The 16,309-nt window shown below is 56.3% G+C and overlaps 2 protein-coding genes and 1 long non-coding RNA gene across 4 annotated transcripts; 2 read left to right on the top strand and 1 right to left on the bottom strand.

The window, feature by feature from the left end:
- Nucleotides 1-3,253: 3,253 nt before the first annotated feature.
- Nucleotides 3,254-16,163, bottom strand: BNIP3 (BCL2 interacting protein 3). 2 transcript variants are annotated; one of them, XM_019644157.1, is made up of 6 exons: nt 15,902-16,163; nt 7,617-7,767; nt 7,074-7,158; nt 5,661-5,767; nt 5,433-5,582; nt 3,254-4,235 (listed from the first exon to the last, which is right to left on the bottom strand). In XM_019644157.1, exons 1-6 carry the CDS (start codon nt 15,945-15,947, stop codon nt 4,193-4,195), a joined length of 582 nt encoding a protein of 193 aa, XP_019499702.1. In that variant the 5' UTR covers nt 15,948-16,163; the 3' UTR covers nt 3,254-4,192. The 2 variants fall into 2 exon arrangements, with proteins under 2 accessions (XP_019499702.1, XP_019499701.1); XM_019644156.1 differs by lacking the exon at nt 15,902-16,163 and adding an exon at nt 11,956-12,117.
- LOC109383576 (uncharacterized) lies at nt 4,242-5,429 on the top strand. The gene is made up of 2 exons (XR_002124223.1): nt 4,242-4,884; nt 5,076-5,429. It is a non-coding gene; the product is annotated as an uncharacterized LOC109383576 (long non-coding RNA).
- Nucleotides 7,774-11,949, top strand: LOC109383574 (uncharacterized). The gene is made up of 5 exons (XM_019644155.1): nt 7,774-8,788; nt 9,193-9,313; nt 9,401-9,499; nt 10,111-10,333; nt 10,642-11,949. Exons 1-5 carry the CDS (start codon nt 8,665-8,667, stop codon nt 10,774-10,776), a joined length of 702 nt encoding a protein of 233 aa, XP_019499700.1. The 5' UTR covers nt 7,774-8,664; the 3' UTR covers nt 10,777-11,949.
- Nucleotides 16,164-16,309: the final 146 nt, after the last annotated feature.

Here is a 16,309-nt window from a genome sequence, read left to right as displayed (position 1 = left end):
CACCCCCGTCTCACACAGGTAGCACATGCACACCCCTGCTTCTTGCTCTCCACCCACAGCAGCCCCGTTCACTAGGAGCTTCCTCGGCTGCCATGAGGTCAGACTCCAGGGCTGGGCGGCCGTGTTCCAGCTCCCCCTACCCTACCCCACCCCGGGTCCAGGAACCACTAGTCCAGGAACCACTCTGAGTAAGAAGGTAGCATCTACTTGTCTTCATTCTTTCATTTTATTTTGAAATAATTTTAAACCAGTTGCAAAAATCCTAAGAGTCCTGCAAACCCTCATCCATTGTCCCCTACACCAACATCTATGTGAGCGCGGGTGCGTGGGGACACCTGGGAAGTCACAGGCGGGACTGCCAGCTCGTCCACAGCCCTTGGATTTCCCTAGTTCTTCCTAACGTCTCTCAACCAGATTCCAGTCGCATTTAGTTGTCGTGTTTCCTCTTCCAACCCCCACAGCCACTCAGTCTTTTGTGATGTTGACACCGGCCAGTTCCTTTGTAGAATCTTCCTCAACATGGGTTTGCTTGGTAGTTTCTCGTGATTAACCTGCTGTTATCTGTTCTGGCAAGAAGAGAGAAACGTGGCCTTTTCCATGCATGGTCAGGCCGATGGTGTCGCCAGACGGCCTCACTGTGAGGCTGCGAGTTTGCTTTCTGTGACGACTCTCGGGGACAGTGAAACCACCCTTCGTCCTCGCAGCTTCAGCCGTGAACTTCAGCATCCACTGATGACACGGCCGTTGTGTTTGCCTGATGGCGGTGACTCCCCACTTACTCGGTCCTTGGGCTCTGTCAGTGGCCTCTGGTGCCGCCTTGGCCTATGGGGGCACATCTGTCACGATCGTGACTCTGTGACTGTGAGTTCTGCACGTCGGCTCCTGAGGAGGTCCTTTCAATATGCCGTCACCTTGTGAGCACATCCTGGAAGGTCCCACTCACCTTGCCCTGGAACTCCCTTCTCCAAGCAGCTCTGGGCTCCTGGAGAAGGGTATTTGGAACCAGCACCGGGTGTCGCCAGCTCCTCACTGCTGAGGTGTCACTGAACAGAGCCGGACACACATGTGCTCCCACGCATTTGACAGGTTTCTGTGTCCTTAGAGCCGAGTTCACACACCTCTAGTGCACACCCACAGCTCGTGCCAGCCTCCCCTGCGCCGTGCCCTCCAGGGAGACCTGGGGCCTTGCCCGTGACGTGCTTGTGCTCAGCGACGGTACACGCAGCAGCTTCAGGACCCTCGCCCAGGCCTGACGGATGTCACCTCTCCCAGCAGGAGTGCAGTGCTGTCCGCTGTGACCCAGCGCTTCAGGTTAGGCCTCCTTCCCACCCTTCCCGCGGCTTTTCATTGTCAGGTCTCGTCTCTTCCCCCCACGTTGGTTTCATTTGGGGGGGTGGGGGGAACAGTGGTTTTTTTCCAGGACCCATCAGCTCTAAGTCAAGTAGTTTTAATCTAGTTGTGGAGGGCGCAGCTCAGTAGCCCATGTGGGGATCGAACCGGCAACCTTGGTGCCATGAGCCTGCACTCTTAACCACTGAATGCACCGGCCGCCCTGGTTTTGATTATTGACTGAGGCGGTAGGTGCCGTGGTGCTGTGGATCTAAGCCACTTACACTGAAGTCGGCCTGTCCCCGCCCCCCCTCCTGGTCCCCACCTACTCCTGTCTGTAGCCCATCTTCCTTTCTGGTGTATTCACACCGTTGTTTTGCACAAATGAGCAGGTACGTGTGCTTTCTTGGCTTTTTGCACCATCAATAGCATTGCGCGTGTTGTTTTCTCACACGTGATTTGGTTCACCAGTCTGCAGTTTGGGCTCAGTGGGCTCATCTCGTCTCTTCCAGTGGTGTCATCTGGGGCAGGTCGCCTGACACAGAGGGTCCCCATCAGATGGCCCACCCTCAGGATGGCCCGTCCTTCCCAGGTAGGCCCCTGCACTGGGCGGTTTAGTCTGAGTTTGCAGACTAAACCAGCGTGGGGGTTGTGCTCCAGGAATGGGACGTAATGCCAGTTTCAGTGGCCCAGCAGCTCTCGTCCCACTGATGGCCGGGAAGCCCCACATCCAGGGTCACAGTGACACCAATGTGGCAGGACTGGGCTGTTACAAAATGCCTGTCACTTTCCTGTCTCATGGGGACATGCAGGTAGTTGCACTTTGGACAGTGTCGTGGAAATCACTCAGCTGCAGCGCACCCCTGTACTCCACTGTGGGAGCACCACGCTCACCCACCTGGACACCGCTGTACAGGAGCTCCAGCTGCAAACGGTTTACACTGAATATACTAATATTTACTTACTTAGAGCCTCGTGCTATGCACTTTCAAACTGTCAGAGGTTTGCATTCGGGGTAAATCCCGAGAAGCAGCTTCTAGGAATGAGGACTGTGCAGGTATCATTTTAAGAAACTGCCGTTTCCCTCAAGGCTGCCCCATGTGCCTCTGTCCTGGCAACACACATGCGTCACACAGTCTGCAAACTCAGGCTCTGCTGAGAGCAAACGTCCGGCTCAGGCAACTGCCTTTGAAAGTAGCAGTCCGATGTTTTCATTTTTTAAATCTAAAACCATTTGTTTTTTGTATTGTTACTTGTTATAAAATGGATAAAATGAAGTATTGTTTGTATTAACAGTAGAAAAGAGGTCTATTTGCAAAAGGTCAATTATTATAGTCAAATTATTGTACTATTATATTATCCAGCCTGAGAGATAAAAATACAAACCCATAGCAGGTTTTAAATAAATCATTTTAAATAAAATGCCCACTGTATTGATACAGTGATGGAAAAGCTGCTAGAAAACCGGACCTTCCTGTCTCATGTTACAAACAGCTTAAGCCCATTTCATTAAGAGCTCAGCTAACTAAATGCCATCGGCGACAGGGCCTGACAGCCCGAGTGACGGTTCATAGGGCAGTAGGGGACTCGAGCTCTCTTTAAGGGGTGCTAATTCCGAAGACACTGACCTTGCTCGGACATGGTGAGTGCAGCCCCCGTGTCATGACACTCTAGACACAGCAGAGGAACGAACCCCTTTGTTTCCCATGGAAGACAAACACTTGCTGTAAAACGAAAGGGAATTCGTGTGGCCAGCATGGTTCAGCGTGACCGCACAGACTTCCGCTTTAGAGGATTCGCTGCATAAAGAATCCGGGGGTGTTCCACCAGCTGTCTCCAAATGAAAGGGCTGTGTGTGCAATCTACCAGTCCCAAGGTAATCGATTCAATATAAACAAAGATTTTTAAAAATTAAAATGTTCCATTTATTTTAACACAACTGAATTTAGTGTGGAAAAGTGAAACACTACACAACGGCATATAAACAGTATATCAAAGAGGCCGCCTTTAAAAAATCATGCTAGAGAGAAAATTACCCAACAGGGAGCACACCTGGTAAATCAAATAACTTTTATGGCACTTCGTTTGAAACCATATGTAAATACAGTCATCTCTGAAGGATTTGGCAAAGATTTATTTTTTCCTATTTCCAGTCTTTTAAAGTAAACACAGATTTGCTTAGAATGAAGCTGATTCTAAGAGCGCACAAAAACTGAACACAGACAAGCCGCCATTCAGCATCTAGAGCGGGAAGCAAGGGGGGTACTGAGCAGGGACCCCAGGCGTCCGCAGCGGTCCCGGCCGGTCATCAGCCAGCCTGCAGTGGCCAGCGGGCCACTCTGTGCGTACCGGGGGCTGCATTTATCACCAACTAAGGACAACCAGGAGGAAACCCGCCTTCTGCAAGACAGCCTGCGTCCACTCACAGCATTTCCTACTATCATGTGAGTGTAAGGCCACAACAGTTATGTGGGATGAACCCTTTACGTAGCATTTTAACATCAGCGTTACTCGTTCTTTCGAAATACGAAGTGTGTTAATCAAATTAAGGTTATAGATCATTTGTGTTGAAATACTCCATCATGACTATTATGTGAGATTCTTTATGCTCAGGTATCTACGGTGGCCAGAGAAACGTCACCACCAGATGGTTACAGCAGATACTACTAGGACATGCTGACTGATTGATCCCATAGGTGTGATGATTACAGGTTAGTGTGGGTCAGTGTCTAGCCTTCTTCTCACTAAATTAGGGACGCAGCATTTACAGAACAAATGAACAAGCGGTGCAGCCACCAAGGACCCAGACAGCTCTCCGATGGCGCTGCTGCGGGCTCCCGCGGAGGCCAGTCCCCAGCCTGCATCAGAAGGTGCTGGAAGCGGCCAGACGCCGTCCCACGTAGATCCTGGACGGGAAAAGCAGCGGCCGTGAGGGCGGGCCTGGAGCTGCGGTCCTCGCTCCGCACGGCAGGCCCCCGACACTGCTGCTGAACCATGAGCTCTCACCAAGTGGGTGCTTCCACTGGGTGTCACCCGCGTGCTCTAACAGTGCACCCGGCACTCGGACAAAGGGGGACACGCCACACCTCAATGTCTTCTCTGCACAGGAAACGGAATGCAACAGCCCTTCTATTTTGAATTGATCTGGCCACATACCGTGGGGCAGGTGACTGTCACTGCAGGTGGGAATGACCACCAACCTCAGAGGCCATGGGTGAGGACGACGTGGCTCCCAGCAGGCCTGTGGAGGGTGAGTGCGCCTGCTGTGGGGCCTCCCGATGAGCCGGGGGTGGGTCTCGGTCTGGCCCTGACAGGGAGCCCACGGGGGGCTGGGGTGGGGCCGGCCCAGAAGGACACAGGGCCCCCCCACACGTGGGAGCTGGCTGCAGAAAGCCGCCCTACAGGAAGATCTGCCCCTCAGGACCTGACTTGCTGGCTCTGGAGAAGCTCCAGGAGTCAACCACCGTCTATAAATACCCCCGAGGCTGCGTCCAGGAGCCTGTGGCCCAGCCAGGAAGCCGCTCCCACAGGCAGAAGAGCTGTTCGGGTTCAGAGGTCAGGGAAAGCAGCCCCACTCCCACCTCCCGCAGGGCTACCTGGCTGGGTATAACCTTGCGAGACCCACAGGCTTCAGTGCCCTGAGACTCCGGACAGACCAGGGGCCCTCTCCCCCGAGGCTCAGGACAGACCGGGAATGGGTGCCAGTGCCACAGGGCTCTGAAACCATATTTCCCTCTGTGCCTCAGGTGCCAGCCCTCCAGCCACGTGGCACCAGCCTAAGTCATGTAACAATCTAGTCCGCCCAGGAAGCTGCAGCCACAGAACACGGCCGCCCAGCAGGACCCCCACCTCCAGCCCGCCCCGCCCCCGCCCCGAGGCTGCAGGGGGAGGAGAAGGGCAGCTCTGGCGCCAAGTGTCACGCCCACCGGGCCCCTGAGCACTGTCTGGGACAGGCTGGCTTCCGTGTCACTGCCGAGGGGCCTGCAGGAGGCGCTGGGAGCCCCGCACGGCTCTGCATCATGGAGGTTGGTTCAGAGCGCATGGGGCACTCCGGCGGACAGCAGACACAGACACCCACAGCCCCGTGACCACGGGCCACTTACCCCAAGCCGATGGCCAGCAGGTGTGAGAGCAGCAGCGACGGCAGGAAGACTTTGAGAAACTCAGCCGAGAACACACCCCCCTTCTTCATGACACTCGTGTTCCTCATGCTGAGGGTGGCTGTGCGCTTCGGGTGCTTGAACAGGAACTCCCTGCAGGGCGGGGAGACGTGTTAGGGCACGGACCTGCTCCGCGGCGTGGACATTTGGTGACACTGAAAATGGACTCACTTTGGGGGGACATTTTCCGGCCGGCTTGACCAATCCCATATCCAGTCTGAGTTTTTCTTTAAGATGCTTTCGACTTCTTTCCTCCTCTCAATGTAATCTTCCTCAGACTAAGACAAAGTGTTAACACATGAGCGTGTGGCACCCACACCGCCAGCACCACCTCCCACCCGGCGTCAGGTCGGCGGGCGGGGGCTGCAGCCACTCGCCCCCCTAAGGGACAGGCGGGCCACCGTGAGGGTCCTATGACCCCGGCAGCACTGAGAGCTGCCAACACCATCCTGAGGGAGCAGTGCCACGCGAGGACAAAGCCGTCCACGAAGGTGCTGCCCGCAGGCTGGCCGGAGCAGAAGGAAAGGAAACGCGGGGCCCAAGACCTCGGGGGCGGCTGTGCCAAGAGCCGCTGTGCAGCCCACACGCTCACGAGCCGCCGGCTCCTTGCGGTGGGACGGAGGGAGCCAGGCGCCCCCGTCCACCCGCGATTCCCGCCATGTTAGGAACTACTGGGCTGTCGGGAAAGTCATGACGTAGTTTTCTCTGTTTTTCACTGCAAAAAGGCGTCAGGACTTTTCCGACAACCCAATATACTACACCAATTAGACGGGACTTTCAAAAGTAGGATTACAGGGGTTTTCTCTACTTTTCAGCATTTAAAAATTCTGTACCTGAGCATAAAATTCCTTCTTAAAATCCGAAATAAACTGTTTACCATTTGGGAAATACGCCAGAATGCAGGAGCGACACCACCCGAAGCCAGCCGGACCCCTGCTGGGTTCTGGACCTCTGGCACTGACAAAGCCTTGGGGGCCATGACCCCGCCTGTCCCCGCTGAGGGGACAGCAGCCTGGGAGGACAGGACGGGTGGCGCTGGCTCCAGACTGGTGTGGCATCGTGGTTGCTGAAAGCACTCCGGAAGCACTTCCTGAGCGTCAGCCTAGCTCAGGATCAGCTCTGCAAGCGAGTGCCAAGCAGGGGCGCAGGGCGTGGCGCTGGGCCCTCACCCACACCTGCCCTCAGGCTTCGGCCCCTCCCAACCACACCCCAGGGCCTGATGCAGAGAAGTGACCAGCCCATTAGCTCCCCAGTAAACTGCCCGGCACCCACAAGCAGGCCCGACCGTGCCCGGGAGGATGGCCCACAGTGGCGGGCACGCGCCACCCAACCGACAGACCGCCACCACCCGGCTTCCGCTACTCTTCCCACTGGCCGCGCGCCCTCTCCAAGCCACAGGCACGCGGGGGGCGGGCCCACCACAGGTCCTCCCTGAGCCCGAGTGGTGGGGATGCCCTCATCCCACATATTTTTTAAAAAGGCAAGAGGCACCCTAACCGCCAGACCGCGCTCTCCTCAGCAAAGCTGCCAACTCGCGCCGTACAGACAGCCCAGCCTGCTCGGCCGCGCCTCCCGGGGCCTTACCTGGGAGCTGTTTTTCTCTCCGACGCTGTGGCTGTCTGTTTCCGACACTCTGTTCCCATCTTGTGGGGTCTGTGAGCGAGGAGGGCTGGGCAGCGATGCGAATGAGAGACACAGACACGTTAACGTTCTCCCCACAGGGAGGGGCAGCCAGCGAGCGGGGGTCCCCCCCCCCCCGCCGCGCCCAGACTGGTCCTGGTCCTCCACCTTCGCAGCTAAGCCCACAGGCATCAGCCAGTCCCGGGGACACGGGCTAGCCAGACGGGGGTGGGCTTTGTCACCCCTGACCTTCAGTCTCAGACTCAGCCAGGGCCTTGATTCACTGGCCGAGCCAAGGACAGAGACTCACAGCAAGCGGCCTGACAAAGCCAGTCAAGGCGATGGGGCAGAAACACAGGGGTGGTCCGGTGTCGCCCCGGCCGAGGCACGGTCCCTCCTCCCACCTGAGGACAAGGGGCCTTGGTCTAAGGAGGCGGGAAACCCGAGCTGCAGTTAACTGGACGTTAGCACGCAGCACCGCAGCCCACGACAGGCGTTTGCACCCACCTGTCACAGTGAGAGCTCTTGGAGCTGCTCCGTCCGGATTCGTGCTGGGCATCCAGCAGGATTTTTTCCATGTCACCGTTATAAATAGAAACTGAGGCGGGGACACCGCTCCCATTCCCATTGCTGCTGAAGTGCAGTTCCACCCAGGAGCCTGACGGGGACAAAACAAGGGCACAGGTGGGATTTTCTACCCACTTTGCACGTGGTCCACTCGAGAGGCAGAGGCGCCGGGGACACACCAGCCGTCGCCTGAGCCCCCGGCCCCCACACGGCTCCCTCTCCGCTCCCACCACGGGTCTGCCTTCACCCGCCCGAGGCCCATCGGTGGAGCCAACTGTCAGCTGGCGAGTCTAACTGACCACAATGCTCTTTGGCAATGAACTGAGAAAAGGGTGTCAACCAAAGCCTATGGGGATTCAAAAGGTTTTAAGGTTTAAACTAGCCCTTATGAACCTGCTTGCACACCAGCACACGTCCTGACCCCAAGGCCCAGCACACGTCATTTATGATGGCTGCTCTGTATTTCCTGACACCGGCAGCCAGATGAACAAACTGAATATGACCAAATCCATTTCTGACCAAACCCGATTCACCACATTGAGCCACGCTCAGCATGTGTTCATCCAAGTCTGCAGGAAGCTGGCTCCACATTTTCTTACTTGAACGAAAGCTTGACGTCTGTTACATATTCCAAACAAATTTATTTTACCCAGGCACTTGTTACAGAGAACTGTCTTATTAGCACCGGGTCACCTGCTTACCGCCACGTCCCACCAAAGCAGCCGCCATCCCCACCAAATTGCAAAGCCCGCACCTAACGCCGCTGCTCCAAGCCGGGCTCTGTCCCTGAAGTTAACAGGACACACCCACGCCACTCACCAGCTGGGCGTGCACTGCTGGCAGCTGTGCACCGGGACCAGGCAGGGGCCGGGCCCAGCCCTGCAGAGGAAACCCATGGTTGGGGGCCCGTGCCCATGTGACGGACAACCTGACACAGGGCCATGCCAGGCAGTGCCGGGCGCCAGGGCTGTTGGTCTTGTCCCTGCACATGTGTCTTGGGGGACTGACAGGTGGCATCGTTGGAAGATGGAAACAATTGTGGCCCGTCCCACAAGGACAGGAAGAGCCTGGGACTGAGGGGTCCAGTGTGGCTGCAACCCAGACACCCGCAGGTAAGAGGGCCGGACCCACCAGTGGCTCCTGGGGTTGCACTGAGGGGCCAGCTAGCGTGCGCTGGGAGGTGGGGCAGGGCGTGCCCTGCTGCCGCGTCCAGGGGCCCATGGTGCGGCCACGCCACGCCACGCCCTGGTCTGCCCAGCTGGACGTGCGGCTCGCTTCCAGGCGGTAGCTGTGAGCAGCGCCTCCCTCGTGGTGTCTGTCCGTCCGTGTGCCCTCGCCTCTGCGGCACCACTTGGGGCGGCCACTGGGCTAACAGGCGGTGGGACCACCACCATCCTCCCCGAAGGAGCATTTCTGTCACTTCCCACTCGGGACCATCGGTCCTCACACTCAGCCATTCATTCTGTGGTGTGTGGTGCCACCTTGCATGGTCTGTTTGCATTTCTCTGGTTTCTAGTGATGTTGAACACTTTTCACACTTACTGGCCACCTGCACAGCAAAAGCCTCTTACTCCTCCCTACCGAGTGGCCGTCTGTCTGCAGGAGGTCCACAGTCAAGATCCTGAGTCTCTCCTCGCGTGAGTGTTGCAGATCCCTCTCACTGTGGCTTATCTTTTCACCCTTCATGTCTTCTGATGAGCACAAAACGCCTGATTCTCATTCAGTCACAGGTGCAGTCTCCTCCTAATCCGAGGTCATGAAGATATTCTACTGCACTGTTTTCAAAAAGCTGTTCCTGTTCTCCCTTGTGAAGCCCGGGTTTGGTAAGCCCATATTTCACGTGTTGTGTGACCTGAAACGGGTCAGGCCGTTCTGCTCCCCAACAAGACGGCCTCTGCTGCTCCCTCTGCCATGCTGCTTCCTGTCAGAAACCGAGCTGGCATCACGCCCAGGCCTGTGTCTGGGCCAGGACAGTTTTCCACTTTGTGCAGGAGCCTGTGTATCCCCCCAAGTCACTTCCTGCTCCACGATCACTCTGGTGGCATACGGAGGACGGGTGCCAAAGGGAGCGGGGAGGCAGACTACAGAAGCCCAGAAACTCAATCAACAGGGTTACAGTCGCCCTCACTTATTACAGCCATCGTCAGCCACAGCTGCCACTCCGTCCTTAAACCAACACGGCACTAATGCCACCACACGGGGGCGGGGGGCAGGTGCCCATTCATCACCGCCTCTTGGCTGAAGCACCGGGCAGATCCGACAGTCCTGGCCTAACACTCAAAAGCTGCTAGTTGCAGAATACATCACATCAGTGGGAAGAGAGCAGTCGAGGGCCCAGGATAGATGAGACCCTGCAGGGCGGACAGCAGCCTCCAGCTCGCTGCTAACAAAATGACCACACAGTTTTCAGATGACACACGACTTTTCTCTTTAGCCTCTCAGGTAGCTTCCTGTCAACCTGGTCCACACAAGTGCGTCACCGACACACACAAAGGAGGTGGTCTTGGAGCCAGGCCACTGAGCCAGCCTCTGGTGTCAGCAGAGGTGACGACCTTGAGTCTCTCCACACCAGCATTCCAGAGCCCGCTCACCTGACTGACCGCCTTCATCAGGCTGCTGACCACCTTCCAAAGCCTCTGCTGCGTCCACACCCTGAGGTATGCGCATTAAAACCCAAGCCCCCTTCCTTCCCTGGACTCAAGGTCACACCCAGCCAGCTGACAAGCCAGCTCTGGCCCCGTGCCATGAACGTGCATGGGCACCCGCGCTGGGCCCCATTTTTCTAGACTCAATCCACTATTCAGGTTCCGGGCTGGCTCTGCACCCGACCAAGTGCCAGTGCTGCCCGCTGTCTGCCTATGCGGAGGCCGCGGCGGGTGCTGTCTTTTTATTCCATTTCTGCGCGGCACGTGTGGGGGTTCCACGCCAATAACCAATTCTCCAGCACCAACCGACTGTCCCACAGTTCAGTTCAGTGCTGCCACTACCTGGAGCTGCTGTCAGGTCCCACGAGTTGAAGGGCTTCGTGCCAGCAACGCTGCCCCCCGATCAGACGCCAGCCACACTTCTGCCTGACATACCACAACTCGAGGGTCCTTAGAACACCCCGCCCCAACTCAGGTTCCAGTAATTCACCAGAACAACTCGCGGAACTCAGGAAAACACTCTGTTTACCCATTTATTAGAAAGGACAAAACTCAGGAAGAGCCAAGTGGAAGAGACACACGGGGCGCGGTCTGGGGTGAGGGAGTTTCCCTGCGCCCTGTCCCGGGCACGGCCTCTGTGTTCAGCAACGAGCTCTCTGGGACCTGGCTGTTCAGTTTTCATAAGCCAACCTCCAGCCCGTCCCTCCCTGCAGGGGCTGGGTGCTGGGCTCCCACCCTCTAATCACAGGGGGCTCCTCCCCACCCCCACCCTGAGGCTAGCCAGGGCCTCTGGGCCTCCTGTGTTCCAAAGGGGCTCCCTACAAAAGGGGTTCTATGAATAACAAAGGCACTACTGCCACTCGAGAGACCCCCCAAGGGTTTTAGAGCTCTATGCCAGCAAACACTAACGTTTTAAATTCAGATACACGATGTTGGCACAGGACATATTGGTTTCAGGTGGACATACGTGTATTTTATTATGTCACGGGCCAACTCAAGACTCCATGGAGACAAATATGTGTATGCTTCTTATAATCACCTCACAGAAAGTCCTAAGCATCCTTGAGAAAGAAAAACAATCCCATCTGCACTGTGTGCAGCAAAGCTTTGGGTCCAAAAGCTGTATTTCCAAGAATGATTTACTAAAGGATAATGTTTCATTATTAACCTGCAACAAGTGGGAAAACATGCATTGTGGAAATAAAGAAAATGTGTGCTGTTAACCCACTCTCATCCTGCAATTACTGCTTTTTTAATCAATAAAGATGGGATCAGGGTTGCTTCAAACCCTAGAAACCTCGCTCAGAACCACAAATCCTCGAGGCAGTCACTGGTATCATTAGGCCTCAGAAGAAAGCAGACACCGCTGCTGAGGGCTGCGAGGCCCTCGTCCACCTCCACTCACCCGCCCCCACGGGCACCGCACAGCTCACACACACAGGTCAACCCTAGCCTCCGGACAAGGCAGACGAGCTGACCTAAGTGCCCCCACAGTTCCTGCCTGTCCTGCGAGACTCCGGGCTGTCCTGGCCGCACTGTCCTCGACATACCCAGGTGCACCCCACAGAGCTCCAAAGGCCACCCCTCACCCCAGTCTGGGGTAGCAGGTCCCAACCATGACTAAGGAGACTCACCTGTGCTGCTTTTACTCTGTTCCCCAGGAGCCTGGCCCCCACTCTGAATATCCTTACTGGAGTGCTGGGGCGCACTCCAGCAAATATATTTTGAAAAAGCTACAATGGCCATGTTGCGGGGGCAGGGTTGCAGCCGACTGGCAGGGGAATGACACCATGGGAACACACCAGCTGTAAGACATTGGGAGCAGGGTCAGGGCGGAGGGAGGTTCCGGAAGGCATGGCATCCTGGGAAGGCCTGAGGCCAGCAGCCACCAAGCTGGCAGGGAGCACGGGCCAATCACACGGCTTCTTCCCTGGGAGGGGTGGGGTTAAAGAAATTCAAAAGCTTCACACGAGACCCTTCATTCACAAGAGATTTTTTTTTTTTAAAGATTTTTATTGGGGAATTGGGGGGATGGGAACAGTGCTGGGGAATTGGGGAAGGGGAACAGACAAGTTGCTGTCCTTTTGTTCTTCAGTCTAGTTGTGGAGGACGTTGCCTCACTGGCCCAAGTTGACACCATCATTGTGCTCTTCCCGGGCGAGGCAGATCAGTCGCCGGCTCCTGGACGGCCACTCACTGCAGCTGCTGGCCACTCACGCTGGCTGCTGGCTACACACGGTAGCCCATGGCTACACACGGTAGCCCATGGCAACCCACTGCCACAGGGGCTGCAGCCTACACTGTCACCGGCGACTCACAGCAGCCCAGCTCCAGGTTGAGCTGTTGTTCAGCATCTTAGCTGTGGAGGGCAGTGTCACTGGCCCTCATATGTGGGATCCAAACTGGGGCCCTCTGGCGTCCCAAGCCAGTTCTTAACCATCGCACCACTCGGCCGGCCCCACAAGAGATTTTGAACAGATAATTCTGACCCCTGCTTCCTACCAGGAGCTGGGTATCTCACTTTTGCCAGGCGGGGTGACAGGATCGGGTCTGTCTAATGCAGCCTGTCACTCAGGCTCCCGGTACCCCACTGGCACTCAGTGGCGAGCCCCTGACTCTTCCTTGCCTGCTGTCACTCACCCTCTGGGCCTCAATGCAACCATCTGTGAAATGCAGGGGTGGGCTAGGATTTAATGTCTGAAACCCCTTTATACTCCTAAGCTGCACACACAATTCCCCTCCAAATAAAGACCAATTATTTTTCTCTTAATACACCTCCGTCCGTGATGAGTTGCCATGACAACAGAACTGTCCCCAGATATAGCAGTAAGAGGGGTGGGGTGTCTCAGAGTAAAGGGCTGGGCCCTGACTGCATGAGCAGCTCTTCTCAGAAGGGGGCCTGCAGGGAAGTCAGTCATGCACCCCTCCCATGACACCGTGACCCAATAACATCACAAAAGTCTGTCCCCTCCTGCACGCCAGCAGTTGTGCATCTATGGAGAAAAAGGCACAGAACACCTTGCAAGTCAACAGCTGTAACCAGAATGGACCAGGGGAAGGGGGAAAACACATCCGTTTGGCTGTTCACTCCTCGGGGAAAACATCTGGTGCCAGATACAAGCAAAGGGAAAAACGTTTGCTGCTGTCTGTGATGTGAGTTTGGCGGCCAAAGTTTTCTCAGTTGTCGTGTGAGGTAAACAAGAGCAAACCAAATCAAAACAGAGCAGACAGGACAAGCCAGCTCAGCCTAATCCAGAATCCATGCGGCTCACATTTCATGGGGCGGCTGTCCAATGACTGACTCCGCCCACCCGGAGCTGGACAGTGAGGAGCGGAGTGCCCGACAGCACGTACACACTCGCACACTCGTGAATCCTTACCATGAGTTTCCACAACCTGTGTAACCAGCTTATTATAGAATAAGCAAAACACAAAACCAATCTTTTAATTCCTGAGCTGGCGATTTTGCATTGCCAATGACTCAGCAGTTTGATGTGTCAGTGGGGGAGCCCCCTCACGAGGGCTCAGACCCTTCCTGAGGCTAAATCTGAACCAGTGAGATACAGTGTTAGAAGTTAAGTAGTTTGATAATTAGGAAAAAAAAACTACGAGGACTAGAGTTTATAAAAATACCCCCTGGATGCTGTGTGAGAAAAGACAGAAAAGATTAATTCCCTAATCTATTTCAAAATTTAAGGAGATTACAGGATTTTTAAAATGTGATTATACTTGGCTATAAACAAGGATGAAATTTTACCATTTGAAACAACATGATGGACCTAGAGAATATAATCCTAAGTGAAGTAAGTCAGACTGAGAAAGGCAAATACCAGCTGATCTCACTTAAATGTGGGATCTAAAGAACAAAATAAATGAACAAAACAGAAACAGACTCAGAGATAGAGAGGAAAAAACTGGTGGTTGCTAGATGGGAGGGATGGGGATGGGGGAGAAGGGGAAGGGATTAGAAAGTACACACTGGTTGTCACAAAATAATCACGGGAATGTGAACTGCAGTTGGGGGAATATACTCGATAGTGTTGTGAAGATTAGGTAGAGGGCTAGATGGGTACTGGACCATTTCATGGACTGCATGGATGCCTGACCACTGAGCTAAATACACCTGAAGCTAAAGTAGAATAATATTAAACGTCAACTACAATTATATATATGTAGTTATATATAGTTATATATACACACACACACACACACACACACAGACATATAAATAAAAATATAGTCACGGGATGTAAAATACAACATAGGGAATATAGTCAATAGTATTGTATTAACAGCTATTGGGTTGTCAAAAAAGCCATGATGCATTTTTGCAACTTAACACATAAAAAAAATACGTCATGACTTTTCCGACAACACGATATATACGATATCAGAGAGGTAGTAGTTTGGGGGAGGGGATTACCACTTTATGAGGGGTGTAAATGTCTAATTATTAAGTTTTGTACACCTGAAACTAATAAAAAATAAAAATGTGGTTGTACTTTTAAAATACATGTCATACAATGCATTAGGCTAATTCAGTCTTGCCTAATAAAAATAAAATCTTGTTTTAAGGACTAAGAAACAGAACTGGCATTTTCTGAATAACGTAAGCATTTTCAAGTCACTCTCAGGTCTGAACAGTCCTCTCCAAACGCCCTCACGCTCGCTCGGCCCGGTCAACTCGCAGAGAAGCCCAGGTGCCGCCGCAGGCTCCTCCTCCCCGACTCTGCGGCCTCCTGAGTGGCCGGAGGGACCCAGGCCTGGGAGGCAGCGCCACCGAGGCGAGCCCAGGGGGCGGACCTCAAGGCTGCCACCGACACAGCAGCGGGGCCCAGCGCCCCCCGAGCCCGCGGGTCCGGAACGGCGCAAGGCCCCGGGCAGGAGAGCCTGGGGCACCGCGGACCGCGCCAGGGCCGGACGCCGGCGGGTCCCGCCTCTGCCCTGCGGCCCGCGAGTCAATTCCGAGCTTCGTTTTGGAACGAGCCGCTGGCAAGAGTGAGCTTAACACAACGCCGATCGCACGCCTGCGCCCCCGCTGACAAGCGGTCCGTCCGTTAGTTGCACTGGACGCGCAGCTGTGGCCTCGGCGCGTCTGCGCGCGGGCGGCCCCTTCCCGACCTTCCTCCGCGGGAGCCCAGCGCTTCCCAGTTCAAGCCCGCGCAGCCCCACTTAGCCCTGGGCTCCCGCCGGGGCTGCGCCGACCCACAGGACGCGAGAACGGGGCCTTTTATAAGCTATTCGCGCTCAAGATGGGGCTTGAAGGCGGCGTTTCAGGCGCCCCGAGCTGGGGGGTTCAGGCGAGTCGCTGGGATCCGAGAGCGGAACAGGCCGACGCCGCCCCAGCCCACCCCGCCCGGGAGCCCCGCCGAGGGCCCGCCCGGGCCTTCCGCGTCCCCCAGAGCCCCCCGCCGCCTGGCGCGGAGGCTCGGACTCGAGGCCGAGGTCCGCAGCCCCGAGCCCCGCCGCGGACAGCGAGCAGCCGCGCGCCCGCGGCGCGCAGAGACGCCCCCCGCCCCACAGGCGCCGGCTCGGCTCCGGCGGCCGTCCCGGGGCCCCGGGCTCCCCCGCGAGGCTCACCCTGCAAGCTCTCCTCCTGCAGGCCCGGTGTCCCGCTCTGCGACATGGCGCCGGAAGGAGGGCGCTGCGGCCGGCGGGCCGGGGCGGGGACCGGGTGGGCGCTGGGCGCTGCGAGAAGACGGGCGGGAGCTGACGCACGAGCGCGGGTCCCAGCAAATGCGGCGGCGGCAGCCCAGGACCCCGACAGACTGACGCGCGCCGGCCGACGCACCGCAGATAAACAGCGGATAAGCGGCGGCGTCGCCCATTGGCCGCGAGGAGGGGCCTGCGCGTGCGCGGGGCGTGGGACGCGCTGGGCGCGTGCGGCGCGTGCGGCGCGTGCGCGGGGTGGGGGCAGAGGGGCTGCCTGGGGATCCGGGCGCTCGTGCGCGGGGTCTGAGGACGGCGCGTGCGTACGCAGGCGAGGCG

This window comes from Hipposideros armiger, unplaced genomic scaffold (genome assembly GCF_001890085.2).
Source record: "Hipposideros armiger isolate ML-2016 unplaced genomic scaffold, ASM189008v1 scaffold_85, whole genome shotgun sequence".
NCBI lineage: Eukaryota > Metazoa > Chordata > Mammalia > Chiroptera > Hipposideridae > Hipposideros > Hipposideros armiger.
Note: the sequence above shows the minus strand (reverse complement) of the source record. Positions and strands in the feature narration are given on the sequence as shown.

What these genes read in the sequence shown, in the direction of transcription:
- BNIP3 (XM_019644156.1), bottom strand. Translation starts at nt 12,067, where the DNA reads ATGGCCATTGTAGCTTTTTCAAAATATATTTGCTGGAGTGCGCCCCAG. An exon ending in AAGAGCTCTCACTGTGACAG is followed by an intron (nt 7,159 to 7,616) that starts GTGGGTGCAAAC and finishes ATCGCTGCCCAG; the next exon opens with CCCTCCTCGCTCACAGACCC. An exon ending in GAGAGAAAAACAGCTCCCAG is followed by an intron (nt 5,768 to 7,073) that starts GTAAGGCCCCGG and finishes ACTTTGTCTTAG; the next exon opens with TCTGAGGAAGATTACATTGA.
- LOC109383574 (XM_019644155.1), top strand. Translation starts at nt 8,665, where the DNA reads ATGTGTCTTGGGGGACTGACAGGTGGCATCGTTGGAAGATGGAAACAA. An exon ending in GATCCTGAGTCTCTCCTCGC is followed by an intron (nt 9,314 to 9,400) that starts GTGAGTGTTGCA and finishes ATTCTCATTCAG; the next exon opens with TCACAGGTGCAGTCTCCTCC. An exon ending in TGCTGCGTCCACACCCTGAG is followed by an intron (nt 10,334 to 10,641) that starts GTATGCGCATTA and finishes ACTGTCCCACAG; the next exon opens with TTCAGTTCAGTGCTGCCACT.